Source organism: Hirundo rustica, chromosome Z (assembly GCF_015227805.2).
Source record: "Hirundo rustica isolate bHirRus1 chromosome Z, bHirRus1.pri.v3, whole genome shotgun sequence".
In the NCBI taxonomy this organism is placed as follows: Eukaryota; Metazoa; Chordata; class Aves; order Passeriformes; family Hirundinidae; genus Hirundo; species Hirundo rustica.
Window position 1 is genome coordinate 81,912,923 of NC_053488.1, and position 20,480 is coordinate 81,933,402.

Consider the following 20,480-nt stretch of genomic DNA (forward strand, 5'->3'; position numbering starts at 1 on the left):
GACCTTCTGGCTCTTCATAACTCCCTGACAGGAGGGGACAACCAGGGGCATCAGGCTCTGCTCCCAGGGAACAGGGACAAGAGGAGAGGGAACAGCCTCAGGCTGGGACAGGAGGAGAGGGAATGGCCTCAGGCTGGGTTCGGAGAGGCTCAGGTTGGACACCAGCAGGAATTTCTCTGTGGAAAGGGTGGTCAGACATTGTCAGGGGCTGCCCAGGGAGTTTTGGAGTCCCTATCCCTGGAAGTGTCCAGGGAAGGCCTGGACATGGCACTCAGTGCTTTGGGCTGGGGACCAGGTGGGGATCAGGCACAGGCTGGACCTGATGATCTGGGAGAGATTTTCCAAACTAAATGATTCTCTGATAAAGTTTCTAACACTGAGCATCACTGTCCTGTGACGTTCTAAAGATCATAGGAAGTACACAAGACTAAGAGGAGCAGCAATCCATGCTCATGCAGAAATGATTTTCTCCTGATGTCTTCTCACCCATCAGTCAATGACCAGAGCTCTAGACATAGTGGATACAAAATCCACTGAGATCCACAGGGATCATTTACTGTCTTAAACAGATTTTCATGGGTGATTTTGAGACTGAGCTCTTCAATGCAGTTTTTTGACATTTCAGTGGGAAAGAGGCAAGTGCGAGTTTACAGCTGGATTGTGCATTGTCACACAAAATCAAAATGAGCTGTGGATTTCAGCACATCGAGCCAAAGGCAAATTGATTTTGTAGACTTTAAAAAAATTGTTGTTTATTTGCCACATGACCTATGAGAGGACCCTGTTAGTGGAAGATATTAATATGTCAAAGGGTACCCAGCAAGATAAGCAGTACATTCAAAACTTAAATCAAGTGTTTTATGTTGCACTAAATACCTTCAGGCAGTAGTTGCTTTCCAAGGAATATACAGTATACACTCCTGTCTTGGGTTATATAACCAAAAAAAAAAAAAAAGTGTATTCTATTTCATCTGTTGAAAGCTGTTGGGGAGATGTTTTTTCCTTATCTCTTGTGACTCCAGGGGGGAGGGAGAAGGATGCCTTCTGATAATGGCCCAGCCATTAAATCCAGGTGGGGCAGTGTTTCTTATCTCTTTCACCACCATCAGGGCCCACCAATGCCATGACACATTCCATCATCCCGTTGTGAGATGCTCCACACAGTCTGGGAGAAGCCAACTGTTCCCAGCTAGATAAAAACTGGGACTGAAGCACACAAGGGATCCAGGTTTTCCACTGGATTCCCAGAGGAAGACTGGGCCCACCTCATCACCACTGGACATTCTACAGGACCATCTCTACTCCACAGAACCACATCTGTTACTCCAGGAGGATTTATCTGGACTGCTTCCAACACCCTGACCATCAGGGCGTCAGGTTGTATCCCTGACTCTGTCAGGGTTTTTTTCCAGGATCTTTGCTTCCTTGCTTGGTTTTTTTGGACTACTGCATTTGTATTTCCTTTTTTTTTAAATATTCCTAGTAAAGAACTGTTATTCCTATTCCCATATCTTTGCCTAAAAGCCCCTAATTGCAAAATTATAATAATTTGCAGGGAAGGGTGTTTACATTCTCAGTTCTAAGGGAAGCTCTAGTTTTACTTGGCAGACAACTGTCTTTCAAAACCAAGACAACTCCCAGTAAGTAAAACTGCATACCACCGTTGGACATAGAAAACCTCATTTAAAAAAAATGAAATCTTAAATTGTAAGTGAAGTTAAAAAAAAAAAAAATCCAAACAGGAAAGTTTTTATCTGGATGCTTAGCAGATCACATACATGTCAAATATTAATCTTCCAGTAACCAGATTAGAAACATTAAGAAATTATCCAATAGGTTTGGAAAAGGCCTTAAAAATACCCAGTTCCAGCCCTGCCATGGGCAGGGACACCTTCTACTAGACCAGGTTGCTGCAAGGCCCATCCAACCTGAGCATTTGCTCATAAGAACACGGAGGTCTGTTCTTGAGGAATGTTCACCTCCTGAGAATCTGTGTGTCACCTGTCTGGCACAGCACACCCCCTCACCTGGTGGGCTTCCGTGCCCAGCTGCAGCTGTGGCAATGGCAAAAGCAGAAGCAGGAGACACTGAGCAGTGGCTGTTGTCAGCAGTCTGCACTGTAAAGGGGAAAGACAGGAAAAATTAACTTCTACAAACTTTTTATCAACCAGCAACAAGACTTAGAATCTTCAATAATGTGTTCTACTTTGTGAACATTGTATTTATTAATACTGTCAGATTATTTTCTGTGAAAGACAATAGAAGTATCATAATCATATTTATGGTTTATATTTCCACATCATTATAATTTATGTTGCTATAGAAAAAAACCAAACATTTAAGACACTGCCAAGGTGAGGAACAAGATATTAACCAAATAGGAGGTGAAAAAACCAAGCAAAAGAGGTCCAGAAAAACAATGGCATAGAAAATTAACCTAATCAAAAATTTGTGTCAGAGAATTAAGCATATTCACCATCTTCTGATAACTAGATTCTCACGTTTTCCATGGTCACTGTGCAGGATGAGCAGAGTTTTGCAGATTTTATCCAACTTTCTCTACAGGAAGTGCTGTGCACATTGTCTCTAACTAGGACTCAGATAATTTGACACTGCCCAGTTTCCAGCTCCCAAATCTTGCCTTCTTGTAAGAAATGGGCCCAACCACAGAAAATTACTATTGGTTTAAATCTAAAGTGTCCTGGCAACTTATTAGCCAGGTGAGAAGACTCTGCTTTGCTTTTGTTTTAGCCCCAGGTATGAAATACCTGCCCAGAAACCTGGCCTGCAGGATCTGGCAGCATTTTAAGTCTTCATGGATGCAGCTCACAGCCCTGCTAATGATTTCAAAGTGCCATGTGCGAGCTATTTGAGGAGCTCCAGCTCTCTTTTTCCTCTTCAATTGAGAAGCTTTTTCAAATTTTGGAATGAATAATGTGAGACCATCTGTAAATGTTCAGTGTTACACAAAGAAACATAGTCACTTCCCATTAACAACAATGGGTGTTGTGTGTTTCATGATTACAGATGGTGCCCAAAATACGTTCCCTCATCAGCTGAAAAAAAAATGTCAGAGTCTTGAGAATTCTGTTAGAATAGGGCTGATTCAATATTAGTCTTGAACTTGGGCACATCGTGCTTGAGCTATTTCAGAACAATGAATCACACTGGCATCTCAACATACTTCCATTCCTCATTATTGCTGCTCAGATTTAACAGGCACACTTCACATTTTAATGTCTTTTTTTGTTTTAAACACCTGAGAAACAAGAAGAATACAAGCAAACCTGATGATTCAAACATTATTACTGCTTTCTACTGCCCTGCACAGATCACAGGTACAGTGATTAAACTCTGTTTGAAGTGACTGGCAGAGCCAGGACACGTCAGCTCTCACCTCCTGGCTGGCGGTAGCGGAGGTGACGTGGTGTTGAAGGGGACCTGCACGGGGACAGCTCTGCAGTGTCTGCAACTGAGGTGCTCTCAGGAATGGTCCTGTCCACTGACACAGATTCCAGAACTGCTGCTTTAAAAGAGAATAAATGTCAGTACTGATGATCATGCATAATTTGGTTTAGTTGTTTCAAACAGTACTGCTCCTGTAACTTGCCGTGAGATTTTGCCATTAACTCAGCAATAATTATCCTCTAGACATGTTGGAGTCCAGGGCATTCCTTTGGTTGCCCTGGAGGGTCAGGGACCTGGGCAGGGAGGTCTGGGACCCCAGCCCAGAGCCCAGAGCTCAGAGAGACACTGGATTTGATTTCAGTCCATGGGAGAGGCTTCTTGCACTGCAGGAAGCATTGCAGGGCACAAGAGTGTAAAAATAGTAGTTTAGTATATCACAGGGTGAAAAAACAGTGGGTTTGGGATTCTTGGCATTGAAGTGAATGGGGCAAGATGGAGAATTTAGGGCGTTGTCTCCTTCTTCTTCCTTCTTGTTCCCTCACTCCATTTCTGCAGTGACATTGGCACAAAGCAGTTAGTGAAGATTGGGTCAGAGTGAAGATGACCTTTCTAGTAATAGTGATAGACATTGGTAATAAATAGTAAATAAAGAATACGTAGCAATTAGTATAAAAGATAAGGACAGCCCAGAGACAGGAGGAGTCACCAGATGTCTGAGCCGAGGCAAACATCTTTTGGACACTGAGAAAATTGTAAGATAAGAACTAATAAACGAAGCATGTAACCTTGAAGACTCCATCTTTTCCTGCATTTGGCACAGAGCTTTGCAGAGGGCCAGAACTCTAAAACCACCTGAATGCCGGGGAATTTAAGCTCCTAAAAAGGAGCCCCCGACATAGACAGAGTTAAAGGACTGGGAAAATCTTGTACCAATGACACAAAAGATCATAAATTAAGAACTTGGTGAAAACCAGCAAGTTGTCAGTTTTAAAGTATGTTGGATAAAACTGCACTTTCAATCAGGAGTGAATATGCAGTGACATGCACACATAATAAGGGTACTTGAACTCATAAGTTTTCTATGACCTAGGGAAAATAATCCTTGTTGAATAACAAAGTGTAATCAAAATCTGTCCAATAAAATTGCCAAATGGCACTGGAGAGCAGACTAGTCCATGGTGGAGTTCTTTTATCAGAAGAAAAAAAAAAAAAGGAATGGGATAAACACTACTTCCAAAATGAGGGAAAACAAGCTGATAAAATACATCCTGCATTTGATGTGAATGACAAGCATAAGACTTGTGTATATAAAGTTAAATATAAACAAAAACTTTGGAAAACAAGAACTTTGGAAAGCAAAAACTCTGGAAGCAAACAACCCTGAAAGTAGGCAAAGAAGGTGAAAATTCCAGCCTGTAAATGGATAACAGTCATAGAGAATAGCAATCACCATAATAATAAAAGTCCTGGGAAACAGAATTTATGCAGTTGTGCTGGACTTAGAGTAAGCCAGGGCTGATTTTTTTGAACTCTGGCAGTATCAGAGCAATAGGACTACCCATTTCCATCTCCCTTATGAGATTTCTTTTTAAACTTACTCATGTCCATTAACATGCTGCAAGCAGCTGGGCAACAAAAGGACTCTCTACTTGAGGACAGAGCTCTCTGCCTGCAAATTCCTCCAGACCAAGTGCAAGCTGTTCAGCAGGAGATCCCCAAAGGGGTGGGACACTGCACTGACAGCAATTTAGCATTTTTATGGGCTTCTGGCCCATACAAATGCTCCTCGTGCTGTCCAGGTAACACTTCCAGCTTTGGCAGACCACAGTGAAAAACACAAATAACTCTCCAACAGTGCCAACTGCCTACACTTGGGCAGAAAAACCTGTTCTTTACCAGTCCACTTTACAGTGAGTAGAAAAAATGTTACAGTCAAGACAACAGTTATCTGTCTGCAATTAATTTTAATGCATGGCCTATATTTTGGAATATGCTGTGTTATCATCACATTGGTTTGAATGTGGCTAAAGTAGTGCACAAGAAGAATTTGCTCAACTTCGCATAGAAAAAAAAAATATATATATAGTGTCTGTTACGCAATTAATGTAGAAACATCCATCATACTGGATATATAATATCCATGATTATGCACAACATCTAACCAGTATTTTTTGAAAGCATGAAGCATGAGCAAAGACCACAGAATCACAGAATATCCTGAGCTGGAAATGACCCACCAGGATCACTGAGTCCAACCCCTGTCCCTGCACAGACACCCCAACAATCCCCTCTGTGCATCCCTGGGAGCAGTGTCCAAACACCTCTGGAGCTCTGGCAGCCTCAGGGCCGTGCCCATTCCCTGGGCAGCGCCCAGCACCCTCTGGGGAAGAACCTTTCCCTGATCTCCAGCCTGACCCTGCCCTGACACAGCTCCAGCCCTTCCCTGGGCCCTGTCACAGGGAGCAGAGATGGGAGTTGTCCCTTGGGATGAAGCTGCAGCCCCGACTGAGCTCTGCCCTCAGGCTCCTCTGCTCCAGCTAAACATACCAAGTGTCCTCAGCTGCTCCTCATGTGGCCCTTTCAGACCCTTTACCATCCCCATGTCTCTCTTTTGGACACACTCTAACAGCTTTAGCTCTTTCTGGTATGATGGTGCCCAAAACTCTCCCCAGGACTCAAGGTGAGGCTGTACCAGCAAGTAATGCTGGGCTGGTATCTCCCAGGACAGGGATGTCCCTCCTGGCTCCAGGCCATTGCTGGCTCAGATCGAACTGGACATGGACCAAGACCCCCAGGTCCCATCCCACAGCTGCTCTCCAGCCCCTTGCTCCCCAGTCCATCCACACAGTGCAGAATCCAAGGCACAGAATCCCTTGTTAAACCTGACACAGTGATTTCCCGCCCCTCATTTTCTGAGCTCTCTCCACAGGGCCTCTGTGCCCTCAAGGGAGTTGACAGCTCCTCCCAATTTAGTGTCATCAGTAAACTTACTTAGTATTCCTTAGAGTCCTCTGTCCAGGCTGCTAATGAAGATGTTGAAGAGCACAGGGCTGAGGACAGAATCCTGGAACTCCAGCAGTGACTGGTGCCAGCCTGGTGCCTGATATCACCTTGGTCACTGCCACTCTCTGTTCCCACCTCATGAGCCCATTGCCCACAGTGTTTTTATCCACCTGTGGGCTGGACAGTTTGTCCAGATGGATCCTGGCAGAGACTGTATCAAAAGCTTTGATGAAGTCCAAAAAGACTACATTACTGCCTCTCCTGGGTCAAGCAGGTGTGTCACCCTGTCATAGAAGGAACTCAGGTGTGACCAGCAGGACCTTCCCCTTGTGAAGTTGTGATGGCCTATTGTTACCTGATGAATACCTGTTTGCTCAGCTGGTAGGGAAAAGAATGATTATTTTGTAAAATCACTGGCCTGTGGAACTGCATAATGGGAATCACATTAAACATCAACCAAGAAGAGGAGCAGGACAATATACGTTCATCTCCAAAATAATGAATTACATTGGTTGTGCTAACTTGGCTCCAGATTTGGGAAAGTAACCAAACTCATGGGGTGGCCAAGTGTCACTTCAGGGCTGACAACCACCAGAGACCACTGTACAGATCCCTGAGACAGACAAACTCTTGTGAAAAGGGGGGGAACATACATGGATGACTCTGGGGGAATGATTATCATATGTATGTTTGTTATGGGAAAAACAGCATGCATGTAAAATACAGTCTATGAAGAGGACCCTTTTCTGTGGTCAGCATGCACAGTATTTCAGAGGAGACAGCCCCTCATGCCTCCAGCTGAATGAAGAATAGCTGCTGCTTAATGCTGCACCAGTGTTAGGAAGGTTTTATAGGGAGGTTTTATTTTTCAGTAACACGGAGCCTCCAGGTGTTCTTCAACACTACCCAGGATAATTTTCTCCATGACCTTACCAGGCACTGAAGTGAGACTGATGGGCCTGTAGTTTCCAGTGTGCCCTTCCTGTGCTTTTTGAAAATTGGGACAATGTTAAACAGCTTCCACTCAGCTGGGACCTCTCCAGATTTCCAAGACTGTTCAGCTATCAAGAGAAGCCTCACAACGACATCAGCCAGCTCTTTGAGTATTCTCAGATGAATCCCACCAGGCCCCATAGATTTATAGGGATCCAGCTGGCGCAGCAGATCCCTGCAACTTCAGGATCAACCTGAGTTTGTCATTCTCAAGCTATGGTCATTCAGCTCAGGGCACTGGGACTCCCTTAGCCCATGCTGAAGAGAGGTAAGGAAAACAATAAATGAAGGTCCCTGTCTTGTCAAACTCCCTATTTGTGAGGTGACCACCCTCATTCTGGAATGGGCCAATGTACTTTCTGTACTGTTTTTTGCTGATGTATTTTAAAATCCGTTTTTATCATCCACCACAGTTCTGGCAAGTTTCAACTCCAGTTAAGCTTTGGCTGCAAAAACTTTCTCCCTGAAGAGCACCATCTCTGTGTTCCTGCCATGTTCCACCCAACCTTCTCCAGCTGGGCATACACCTCATTTTTCTGCTTTACCTCCAAAGTAAGATCCCTGCTCAGCCAAGCCAGCCTTTCTGTCTCATCTGTTTGACTTTCAACATTTTGGAATTGCCTCTTCCTGTGCCCTTAGGAGGGGATGCCTAAAGGTGACACACCTAATGGATCCCAGCACCTTTGGAAGATCTATCCCAGGGATCTTGATCATTATTTCCCTGAGCAGTCTGTTCTACTCATGTCCAAAGGTGAGAATTTTCTGACGCTTTTCCTCCTAGCTGCGGAGATTTTAAACTGAATCACTTTGTATCTGCTGTAGCAAAGATAGCCACCGATCGTGTCATTCATGCAACCCTCTCTGTTAACAAGCAGCAAATCAAGGAGGGCATTTTCCCTAATCAGCTCTCCTAGTACTTGTATATGAAGTTGTCATCCAGGTGTTTTAGTAATCTTAGACTCCAGAGAACAGACATAACTTGGGAGAGAATTACACCACCGTCTGTCCTCCTAATTGGTGCTTTTTATCTATTATACTAATTTCCTAACACCTATAAAATGTACTCATCCCTGTGGGGATGGGCTTTTGTGGACATCTTTCCATAACTACCCCTGAAGGCCTTCTAATAAAGATCCACTTCTATATTATGTCCTTACTAAAATTATCTCGAGTTTTATTTCCAGGCTGGGAAAAAGGCAACAGTCCAGGCTGGGAGATCTATAGTAGTGATGCATTGTTGACTCCCACATAGAGATACCTGCATCATTTGACTGCCCCTTAATTCTTGCTGAGAGCCTCTCAGTTGTGACCTCCCTACATTCTAGCCCTCCTGTTACATACAATGCCTCCCTCTGCCTCATCTGCCCTGCCTATTCTTCCTAAAGAACCTGTAACTGTTCAGTAGGGCACTTCAATCACAGAACCCATCCTAGTAAGGTTTCACTTATGCAAGTGATGTCAAATCACTGGGACTGGGACAAGGATTCAAGCTCGTCCTGTTCTTCATGCTGTGTGTTTTGGAACAGAAACACTTCAGCTGTGGTCTGCTGTAGCCAACACCTCCCACCAACTGCTCAGTTCCCCAAGTTTTGGTGCATCACCCCACTGCCTCTCACTACCCAGCATTGTTTTGTCCCTTCCCCCTTCCAAACTAGTTCAAAGCTCTATCAAGGTGCCCTCCTAGTTCCTATGCTAGAAAACTTTTTCCCTTCTGAGAGGTGCATCCCATCAGGCATCAGCAGATCAGGTGTTGTAGAGACCATCCCATGGTCAAAAACCCAACATTATTCTGATGACACCAGCCCCTGCTCTTGATAGGCAGACTCCTAGAATGCTACAGTGGATAACCTGCCTGTTAAAAAGGGGTTTTTTTTAAACAATAGGCAACATTTTGTAAAAACAATCCCTCAGCATAATGAAATACCTAATTTATTAGCAGGACACCACTAATTCATCAGTAGGAAGCAGACAAGTTTTCAATCACATTTGTCTTACTTTGTATTTGATAATCCTTTTCTTCTTTCTTATTAATTTTTTGTTATTATAGAACTAGCAATTAAAATTGAGCTACATTTTGTTCAGATTTACAGATCAAGTTCCTCAGACTGTAAGCCAGCCAATATGCAACCATATTTAAATATTGATTTTAGGAATAAAAAAATCATTTTTAAATTGCATGGTTTTCTGTTTAGTGTAACAACAATTAAAAAAAAATAAATATTACCACAAACTTCTATTCCAATTAAGAAGATCATTCATCTGTCCCCGAAGGAGAAATAATGCCCACTTCTGTTTCCTATGAGACTGGAGCTACTTTCTTGCTTTGCCATCTATAACTACAATGCTCCCAACCCTAGATACCCACACTGAGATTTTTTTCAACCAACTTCAGGCCTCTGTGGAAGCAAAACCTATTCCAAAGTGCCTAACAGAATCCATAGAGTAAATAGGTATTTTCTCAGGAACAATTAATCTGTTTTAGACTTGTACCTTCTGGAGGGATAGCCAGGTGACATTCACACCACCTGGTACAAATGTCACCGGTGTACCGAGCACATCACAGGCATTATTTATTTGGATTAGAGATGGAATCTTCATGGAAAACCAGCCCTCTGTGCAAACATGTTAAAGCTGTTAGGTTTTTCTTTTAGCTTAGTATTTTGCTTCCTGCAGTACATGGTACAACTCAAAAAGCTCACACCTCAGGAAACACAACTGGCAAAAATATTCTCTTCTGCGTTTCTCCTTAACGCTGCACTGAAGTGAAAACAGACAAGGTGCTGTGTGTTGGAACGAGATAAGCTTTAAGATCCTTTCCCACCCAGACTATTCTGTGATCCTATGACTTTGCCATGCTGCTGCTCCTAGGAAGGAGCAGCAAAGCGCTGGGAACAGAGAGCACATCACAGCTTCGACCAGAGGAGCAGCAGAGTGACAGGATGTGTCCTCCCCCTCTCTATCACACACAGTTGGTGCAGAAATGGAAGAGACAACCCAGGGGCTGAAAGGCGCAGCAAAGGGTCATCTCTGGTGCCAAAAGGGCTCAGGCCTCAGCTAAGAATCAACATCGAAGTCTGGAGAGCAGATGTGGGAAGAGGTAAAATAAATATTCTTGGCTGTTTCACAAACTATAAAAGACACACGAGTTATCACAGAGCCAGAAGCCTCCTACACCCTGAAAGTGTTTGAGACTTCTCCCTGGAGCTTGGACGAAGATCCTGCGGTTCTCTGGGGACTGAGGGGAAGGATCTCCATGTGTGCCCCACCAACAGCTCGATGATAAGATACATTGAATCCTAAGTTATTATTTTTCACCAGCTGTAACATTAACCTTTAACTTCACACCGTGTACAACCTACTAGTAGTTTCTTTTTGTCCTTATTCCTGTGTAACTATTTAAGTTTTATGTCTGTTAGTTTCCTGTCCATTAAATAAATAATTCATTCAATAATAGACCAAATCAGCCATTATTAAAGAACTTGCAAATGAGGGGGGGTTTTGGGGTGCTGGCCACCTCAATAAAGGTACTGCCTGCTGCCAGAGGTCTGGACAAAAGGCAGGGACTTATCCAAACTCGCACATCTATTCGTAACAAGCAGCGAGCAGCGTGCTCAGTTCCAGTGCTCTGTGGGAATGGGATACCTCTGCGGATGCTCCTCCTCAGCTTGTTGCAAAGGTCCAGACGTGGGTTCTCCAGGCTGTCCTCGGCTGAGCCTGGACTCTGCTCAGGGGATGACAGCCCCCGGCTCAGGTCCAGCGGTGCCTTGCTGCCTGTGGGCGGCGGGGATGTGGCCGGGCTGTAGTTTGAGGTGGGACTGCTGGCCACAGATGAAGCTGAGAGGTCGAGGGCACCAATCCTGGAGTTCAGCGGTGAGGTCAGGGACAGCTTGCGGGTCCTGGCAGGTGAGGAGGTCCTAGAGAGTGACAGGGGAGGAGGAGAGGAAAACTTGCGGCAGAGATGTGGCGACTTCCCGTCAGCCAGGTACTCCCCTCTGTTGTTCTGACTGGTGGCAAAAAACAGTTCCAAAGACCTAAGAGTCAGAAACACAAAAAAAGCAACACGGTAGCAAACACTGAACAGATATAAACTGAAAACACTTAAATTTTGAGCCAATCTGCATGGCACTGCAAAATCTGTGTGACACTTAGTCCTCAAAGCTTGGGCATATAGCTAAGACAGGCCCTGCTTAAAACTGACACGCTCTTTACACACTAATAACCTTTTTATTAGATTATTTACAAGCAGAAAATAATAAAAAACCACCCGCAAAACAAACAGCGACCTAGACCATGGTATCTCTTCCAAAAATACGTGACAGAAAGGTCACAGGAAGGTGGAGACCCCAGTGCTCACCTGACAGGAATGGAGGTGAAGGGCCGCCTGTAGATGTCAGAGAGCTTCTCCAGGACCACAGCCGCGGTGGTGAAGATGCGGTAGGTGTGCAGGAAGGTGTTGAGGAAGTCGATGCTCAGGAACCGCAGGTCCGTCAGCCGCTCCAAGAGGCGCTCCACACTCGCATAGCGGATTTGTGGGACTTTGCAGGAATTCAGCGTTTTGCTGAAGCAAATATCAATGTCATCCCTGTGAAGACGGGCGTCGGATCTACACAAAAGTCAAATTTAAAACACTTTACTAAACAACGAGTGATCATGGCTAAGGAGTGATACACCTTTAGCTGTTCCTGTCAGCACAGAAGAAGCAAATATTTATGCACTACTGTGTTTCCTCAATGCAATAAAATTTTTGATTTGTGGTGACCTGCTTCCATAACTAAGGGAATTAAAATATTATTTTTGGCAGATGCTTTACACTTCAAATCCTTAATCATGCTTAGATTTGAAAATCCAAGTCCTGTTGTCCTGAAATGGAACAGGTGGCAGAATTGTCCCTTCTTGTCTCTTTCAGGCTATTGTGGGCCATAGGTCAATGTTACTAAAATCTCAGTACGGAATAATTGTTTGCAATGTTTTCTGCTGGGATCAAGCTTTATCTGAATTAAAGTAATGGTTCCTAAAACAACCAAGCAAAATTAACCCCTTAAGCCAGGTTTAAGGCTTGCCTGCAAATTAACACCTGCCTTCAGCTACAAGAATTAATTTTTGTTTTAAAAGAAGAGAGAGGGAACAGCACAAAACATCTCAAATTTCAAAACAGAAATCAAGAAGTATCTTTGTTTAAGTGAAAAAAAACAAAAACAAAAAACAACCCATTTTTGCTTAGCAAGAATCATTTACATAACCCTACCCATGGATGGGGGGGGGGGGGGGTGTCCCCTCAAATTCTGTTTTGCTTGGTTTGTAAATAAACAGGATGAATATTAAATAAAGCATCTTTCAATACACCCCATCTTTTTGTTAAAAAGTATTGGATTTTCTCAGAAGAAAGATCAGGATATTCCACACAATTATACACTGTATTACATAAAAGAAACAACAACAAAAAATCTTGTTTCCTAAACTGGGCCCTCCAAAAAGTGGCAATCTTTTGTTTATATCATCCAATGACATCTGACACGGAAAGTCAAACTCTGCTACAAATCAGGCAAGTAAAATTTAAGAAGGAGAACACCAAATTTGTGTTTGTTGTGAAGGTCTGTGTGTTCTTTAGAATTGATATTCCCTTCTGTTTGCACTGGGACTGAGGTCCTGCTGTACTTTGAAAGGGGACAAGTGTACTTTTAAAGCTCAGCAGGTGACAGAAGTGTTTATGCTCTGGAGGGTTCCTGGAATAAAGCTGAAGAGAAGACAATAAAATGCATTATTTCCAGGGATCAAAGGTATGTGCCCTAACAGTGTTTTCTCTCTCCTATTTCTAAGCATAAGAAGAGGAGAGGAAACAACTATAGAAGAGGCATTTGAGAAACCAAGAGATGTGGCAGATAATACTGAGAAAGAAAATAGTTTTATGTCTATCCCTATGTTTCATTCACTTATATATTCATTGGATACTAATAAGGAAAACTCATGTAAATTGAGCTATGTAGAAGATTCAAGTTGTGTTGAAAATCTGGACTCATGTACAGAAAATATCTCACTAGATACAAAAAACTACTTATTATAATTAATAACAGAGAGAATCCAAAGGGAAGGGAAGCAGCCTTATAAAAAATGATGCTAATTTGATGTGATCAGTTAAAATCACAAGATAAAATATTTTTTTAACAGAAAGGACAGAAATATAGAGAACAAAACCTTTGACTAATATAACAAAATACCTCCGGAAATGACACTTGTCTGGAGTTCTATAAATTCTGAAGACCTTTTTAAAAATCTCCAATAAAATTATGAGATGACAAGTAAAACCTAACTGAGAACAAAGTCATTCATCAGAGGCATAACTGAAGTCAACTACTCAAAACCCAGAAAAAGCCACGTTGTGATTCAATACTGAGAACTGAGAGTTCACCACTCTGAGTGATCCCTACAATTCCAGGAAAGGAATTTAAAAATACATGTTTCAGGATATAGAATCAGTTCCATTCAACCTAAAGGTTTGCATTTTCTAAATACATGCTTTCTCTTGTTAAATTTTTTATTGAAGAAACACAACAATCTATTTTGTTCTCTGTTGCACTTACTTGATCATATGTGGCACTGTGACTTTGGAGTTTTCTTCAAACACTATTGTCATTAATCCATTGCACCTTATATTATCAATGCACTGTGAAAATAAGTATTGAAAACTGTTAAAATCAAAACACAGGGTTAGGAGACTTATTCCCACACTTTTCATATCCCTATAAGCTCAAACCACAGCTTTTGCAGTGTATGGGCTGATTAAGACAAGGTATTTTCTCAAATGAAAAGCAGTGATGCAAGCACTTGAGTCGACACACTTCCTTAGCCTTTGCCTCTCAGGGTATTCTGTTCAGCAACCTTTTTTATTCCACATGATTAAGTATTTTGTGTTGGAAGTGATGTTTCCTTTGAAGCTCCTTTGAAAGGGAAAAAAACTCATTATTTCTACTATTTCCTCAAAAAGTGTAAGCTTGAGAAATCAAGACCACAAGGAAGTCAGAATGCTTCATACTCCAAGAGGTACAGTAATGCCTTAACCTTTACCCTGTGCAAAAGACCAGAGGGAATATAAAAATCTTCCAGAAACACACTTGTAAAACAAATTCAAGTACTGCTCCTTGTGAAATGCAGCTGTGAGTAAGCTGTCCAAGCTGTTCCCTGCAAACTCTTGTATAAATATTTCAGGCTGGGTTTTAGGAGGGACTTCTATGTGCACTTTTATGTAATTCAGATGAGCCCAAAGAAGGGAACAGAGCTGGGGAATGGGCTGATCCTGCTACCAAACCCTACAGGGTTCTTGTCTTCATAATATTTTCTACTTTTATTCATACACACATATACATATACATGTACATGTACATGTACATATACAGTATGTCTGTGCATGTGTATGTGTATGGACAATCTCCTTACCTAAGTAAAAAGGAGTTTCAAAAATCATCACACACATTTATCTTGACTTTAAGAATTCATGCAGCCTTCAGGCTTTAGAACATTTCACAGCAGAGCAATGATTGATATTGGATTGCTCAAACCTGATAATCACAGGCCTCTTCAGGTTTAGATTACATCTATAGCTATAAATTTAAAATATCATCTACATAGTTTTATGTGGGTTTCAATTCAGGATTTTAAGATTATTTGGAAAGTGCAGCTGCAATAATTCACAAGTATGATTTTCGCAAAGCATTACCTAAAAGCAATGCAAAACACATTTAGTAGAAATACTTCCATTTCCCCTATTTGACCTGGAAATGTTTCCAAGAAGCCCTTAGCACCAATCATGGTATCAGGCAACTGTTAAAATTATTGTAATTTTTGTAATTTAGACTAAGAATGAACTTACTCATGTTTTTAAATAGTCTTTCCATGCCAGCAAATAACTCCATTAATTTTACATGTCAATGGAACAATGTAATTCCCTGAAAATCTGTTTTATAAAAAATTCAATCAAGTCTGTCTGTAACACAGCAAGTTGGAGCTCATACTGTATTTTGAGATTTTTATTTTCCTATTTTCGTTCTTTCAAAAATGTTAATCCAGCACAAAGTAAGTCAGAATTCTTATTTTTAAACAATTTCTACTCATCCTGATGATGATTCATCTGGAGATGTTGCCAGCAATGATAGCAACTTTGGAAATATGTGACATTCCATGCTGATATCCCTCTAATCAGCTATTTCTCTCTAAATTAATAGAGGACAGAACCTGAATTCAGAACTATGAGATCTATGTTCTTGTTTGTGTGCATAAACAAAACAAAAATAGCCTTGATTTAGCTCTGCTTAGCAGGAAGTTCAGGGGTTTTTTTTGATTGCATTCAACTTCTTCCCTCAAATAGATTATGACAAAGGTTGTCTATTGTGTTTTTAACTAAAAGTGATTAAAAAACCCCAAAACTTATCCCTGACACTTAAAAAATTCTAAATACCTTTTTCATTCAGTGACAACATAGACAGCTCTTGCACACTATCAGGATGCTCAGCAATTATTTACCATGCTTTGTTAGTATTAATTTCTGGTGGAAAAAAAAGAGTTTATCCCATTTTCTTACTTCATTATTAATGTGACGTGGTATAATTTTCCAACTAGAATTCTCAGGTGGTTTTTGATCTGTATGAAAATCATGAACAAACTAGTACTATCTTTCTTCTTTAATCAAAATGTGTATCTGGATGGGCTCTCCTTAGACATAAAAATGCTTACCACTAGGTTTGTCTATAGACAATTTTGAAACTTACACCCCATCTCTGTTTTTGAGAAACACACTTCTCTGGTACTCAAATGCAATGACAGAATTTTGAGGAGAATGGGCATCACTAAGGGGTTTTCATACATAACACAGCATATCAAAGATAGACAGCACTCCTGTGCCAGGCTGTTCTTCAGAAGCACAGGGTGAAAGAAGGCCTCACTAAAACCAGGTGAGAAAAGCACTGAGGTACCTGGCTGATGTCACTTGTCCACGCAGCTTTCTCCTGCCGTGATGGGGCCAAAAGGACAACAGTGAAAGGGGGAGCATCTGTGGGCTCCACTATGAGCTTGAAATCCAGGTGTCCAAACACCTGCCCAGAACCTTTTGCTTTACAGTCAGAGGGGAGAAAAAGAGTCACAACATGAAACATCAGAGTATAAGATAAGAAAACAGTTGTTTCATTTACAATGGAAATTGCTTTAAAACATCATCCTGATAAAGAGCAAATCCAGTTAGGTATCCAACAACTCATTTTATTGTCCACACATGCCAAGCACAAAAAATACTGGGATTTGCTCATATAAAGTTTCTCATAACACTTACATGTTAACACATCCTCACCATACTACAAGTATCACTCAAATTAATGAAACTATTTTCACGATTTGAGTGCAAAACTTGACAAACTGCAGGATGGAAGCCAAAAGGAGTAATAATAAAATCAGCCTGAGACAGTATTTTGTAATTCCATTTGAAAAAGCTCACAGTCCAGATTTGCAGGGAGCCAAAGAAAAGAAACTTCCCATTAATTCTTCCAAATCACTCAACCCCCGTGTATTTCAGAAAGCTAATTATCTGCTGCTTACTTAAGGCTTTTCCCCCCTTTTTTCAAATTTTTTCTATTTTTATTTTATTTTCAAGATGCTCTGGGTGAACTTGAATACAAAATCAGCAAATAATTTGTCACATTTCTTGAGCCAACCCTCTTGAAAATCCATTAAGGGGTGTCAGCAGCAGGTACAAATACAACAAAACATCCTCCCCATCTGAGCCAGCATGTCCAGTATTGGAACAGACTTTCTAGTGAATCAGTTTTACACTGTATTCTACTGGTTTCACGAAAACATCTATTTTCTCTTATGAAAAAAAGAAATAAGAGTACTAATTTTAGGAAACTAGAAACTGTACTTACTACTGACAGCTGAATTTAACTTACAATCATCATCACTCGCTTCTGTCTCCTCGACCAGTGTGCACTCTATTAGAGACAGAACACCTCCTGTCTGTGGAAGCACATTTCACACAAATGTTATTTATTCCCATTTGTCACAGGTGTTTTTAAACGTTGGCATGCCTTACTCTAACATTTTACATTACTCAGAGCTCAAAGGAAGATACATCAATTTCATGATGCACATTTTTTCCTTAAACAACTAAACCCAAACTGATTAAATGTAATGTTCTTCTTAATCCAACAGATCAGTAGTACAATGCACAAAAATTATTTCACTTTTCTATGCTGTAATTTATGGCATGCACAGACTTGTTTACAAGTTCCAAAAAAGTTAACTAGAATTTCACCTTCTGAATTTAAGTGAAATACATACAAGGGTTTCTTTTAAATTCCGTTAGATTCTATTTATTTTGCAAAAGTACTTGAAATATTTAAGAGGTGCAAAGTGAGAAAGTACAAGATAACCTCTCGGTATGCCAAATTAAAATTCCATTCAACATAATCCACTCTGTGAACTACCCGTAAACCAGCACTATGAAAGCCTGATTCTCAACAAATATAACTAGATTGTTCTTAGATGACATTTTCGTTTAAGAGAACATGCTGTTCAGAAAAACAGAATTGACTTTGAAAATTAATTTCATTAGAGCACTGGAAAATGTTCTTTGGCAATTCTGCAGGGTTGTACTGACTGATTTATGCACTAAAAACTTACTTAAATTCAGTGTTACATACACTGAATTTATTCACTACTTCAAAGAAATAGATACATCAATGCCTTATTTCTAATCCCCAGTTTACTAGAATCAACTGGGTCTAAAAAAACCTATTATTTGCAATGAAAAGACAAAGCAATTAATCATTGTGCACCACCCCACTTTTGTTTATAACCACTAATGCAAAGCTCAGATGAAAGCCGTAAAACAGTAAAATGTTGACAGCTCACCAAAGACGTGTTTCCATTTTAAATCATAATATAAAGTCCATACCTTGAGAAGATGCAGTTTTCCTCCTGAACTTCTTGTACAAATTAAAAAGTGTTTTGTAAACAAGAAGCATTGTCTTTCTCCTTCCTTCTTCAAAGACAATGAGCCCAGGCGAACTTTACTCAGCTTTCCCCTTTCAACTGAGGGGACCTGGATAAGGGAACCTGGTAATGAAGGAGCAAAATTTACTGCATTACACTAATATTTAGTGGGCAGTGCTCAAGTTGTTAATTCATTGAATACTATTATGTTAATTAACACAACTCTTCATTCCAGTGTAAATGTGTATCATCCTTTCTAAGCATAGGTCAATCCCTTTTTTATTGCACAAGTTCCCTTTGCTCCTTATCATAAATAAACTCAAGTACACTCTAGACTAACACTTGTGCACATGGCAGGATTAGATCCAGGGATGATTAGGCAATTAAATACACTAAGAGGCCATTGATCAGAAATTGCGGCTGAACATCGAACAGCACATTGACAGCCGCTACACTTGCAAAAGACAAGGCATTTCCAAACCAAAGATATAGAGAATAGAAACAACATGGAGAAGTTATTTTGATGGAGAAGAGTTTGTGTGTGCGCCCGTGTGCAACAAAGATGGAAATGAGCACATTTCCTCTTCTTATCTTGTGCTGCATAATTGTCAGTGCTCCACAGCTCATCTGAAATGTGTTATCAGTAAAACACTCCTGAACTAAATTGAACCTGCTTACATAAGCCTGAATTTTGCTTTGCAGAGCTCCAGGCTGGGGACAGCTCTGATTCTCTGCTGTTTCACATCTCAGTCTGTGACCAACTTTTCCAGATTGATCCCACCATGTGTATCACTTACAAATTTGGAGCAGGAGTTAAATTTGTGGTGAAGTGCAACTCCTTTGTAGATTAAACAGAAAGATTTCTACCATACAACTTGCTGTTAGCAGACAGGGCAGCCAAGAGACCTTCTAGTCTTATTCCCACACATCTCTCCTCACTATTACCTTTACACTGGCTCATGTCCTGTTTCAGCATCAGGTATTCATAGAGCTAAACCAGGAGGAAAATAATGCTGGGAAGAGGTGGCGGACTTAGCTCGCTCATAGGAGCAAGGTTACAAAAGCACCGAGAAACTGATGATGAAAAGGGAGCTGCACAGCAGAACAAGCAGGGGGAGAAAGCTTTGACCTGCCTCTTCCAGATACGAACTAGGCACAGCTGCATCAAAGCTCAAAGTAGTGGCAGCATCCTGACACAATGCCAGCCTGACAGAATAATCCATTAAATATTAGATTAGCAATTCCTACCCTGTGTTGTCAAAAGAATTATCTTTCTCAAAGTTCACATACACATCCTTAAGTTAACAAACAGAGAAATTGCAGTAACTGAGGAAGCTGCTATTTATCTACATTTTTTGTACACTTAGCTCTCTCTATATATTATGTAGCCTTAAATTATTAAGTAAACTTCTACTGACATGGGAAGATACACAACAATTCGCCAGAGAACAGCGTTCTATGACAGACATTTCATATTTAGACTAAATGTGAATAACACAGCCTGTGTTGCCGAAACAGGAAAGCGAAGTTATGCTCTAGAATTTTGCAAAGGAATTTGGAACATTTCAGATTCACTTATGTTCTGACTCAAACCCATAAATATTTATTGGCCGTTGTGCATTTCCCCTCGACAAACAGCCAACCTGCCTCAGCTGTAAGAGAGAGGAAAGAGACCATTTCCATGTGTTGGAACAGTGACGTTTCCATGTTACACCGACTGTCCCTCAAGCCACACTGCAAGGTCAGCATGTTTAAAACAGCTCCTAGAAAAAAATTCCAGGGTACTTTTAGTCCTGAAATTTCATCTGCACATTTAGGGTAGCAATATTCAATCCGTACATTTTGTTTCTGCTTTGTTTAGTAGAGTAATAGTACCTATAAATATGATATGCTTACAGGAGTAAGTTTATGGTTAACTTTTGTTTATTTATTTTTATTTTCATTAGAATGCTTTCAGGACTAACATACCCTGTTCTGCCATAGTGGGCTGAAGGTTAAACAATGTTCTTGCATAGAGCTGAAATACTGTTTAATAAGGTAAAACAGAACAAACATCTCTCTAAAAGCAGAAAACAGAGACTGCATTTTCTCTCTTTCAAATC

The 20,480-nt window shown here is 41.0% G+C and overlaps 1 protein-coding gene across 1 annotated transcript in view; it reads right to left on the minus strand.

Moving 5' to 3' along the window:
- Positions 1 to 20,480, minus strand: part of RASGRF2 (Ras protein specific guanine nucleotide releasing factor 2) — a 97,422-nt gene that overhangs the window by 18,325 nt on the left and 58,617 nt on the right. Inside the window, exons 10-17 of the mRNA XM_040091037.2 lie at positions 18,341 to 18,501; positions 17,334 to 17,400; positions 16,368 to 16,504; positions 13,983 to 14,065; positions 11,759 to 12,007; positions 11,047 to 11,435; positions 3,398 to 3,523; positions 2,002 to 2,117 (exon numbers count right to left, since the gene is read on the minus strand). Of these exons, the coding sequence (XP_039946971.1) occupies positions 2,002 to 2,117; positions 3,398 to 3,523; positions 11,047 to 11,435; positions 11,759 to 12,007; positions 13,983 to 14,065; positions 16,368 to 16,504; positions 17,334 to 17,400; positions 18,341 to 18,501 (1,328 nt within the window). The remainder of the gene's footprint in view (positions 1 to 2,001; positions 2,118 to 3,397; positions 3,524 to 11,046; positions 11,436 to 11,758; positions 12,008 to 13,982; positions 14,066 to 16,367; positions 16,505 to 17,333; positions 17,401 to 18,340; positions 18,502 to 20,480) is intronic.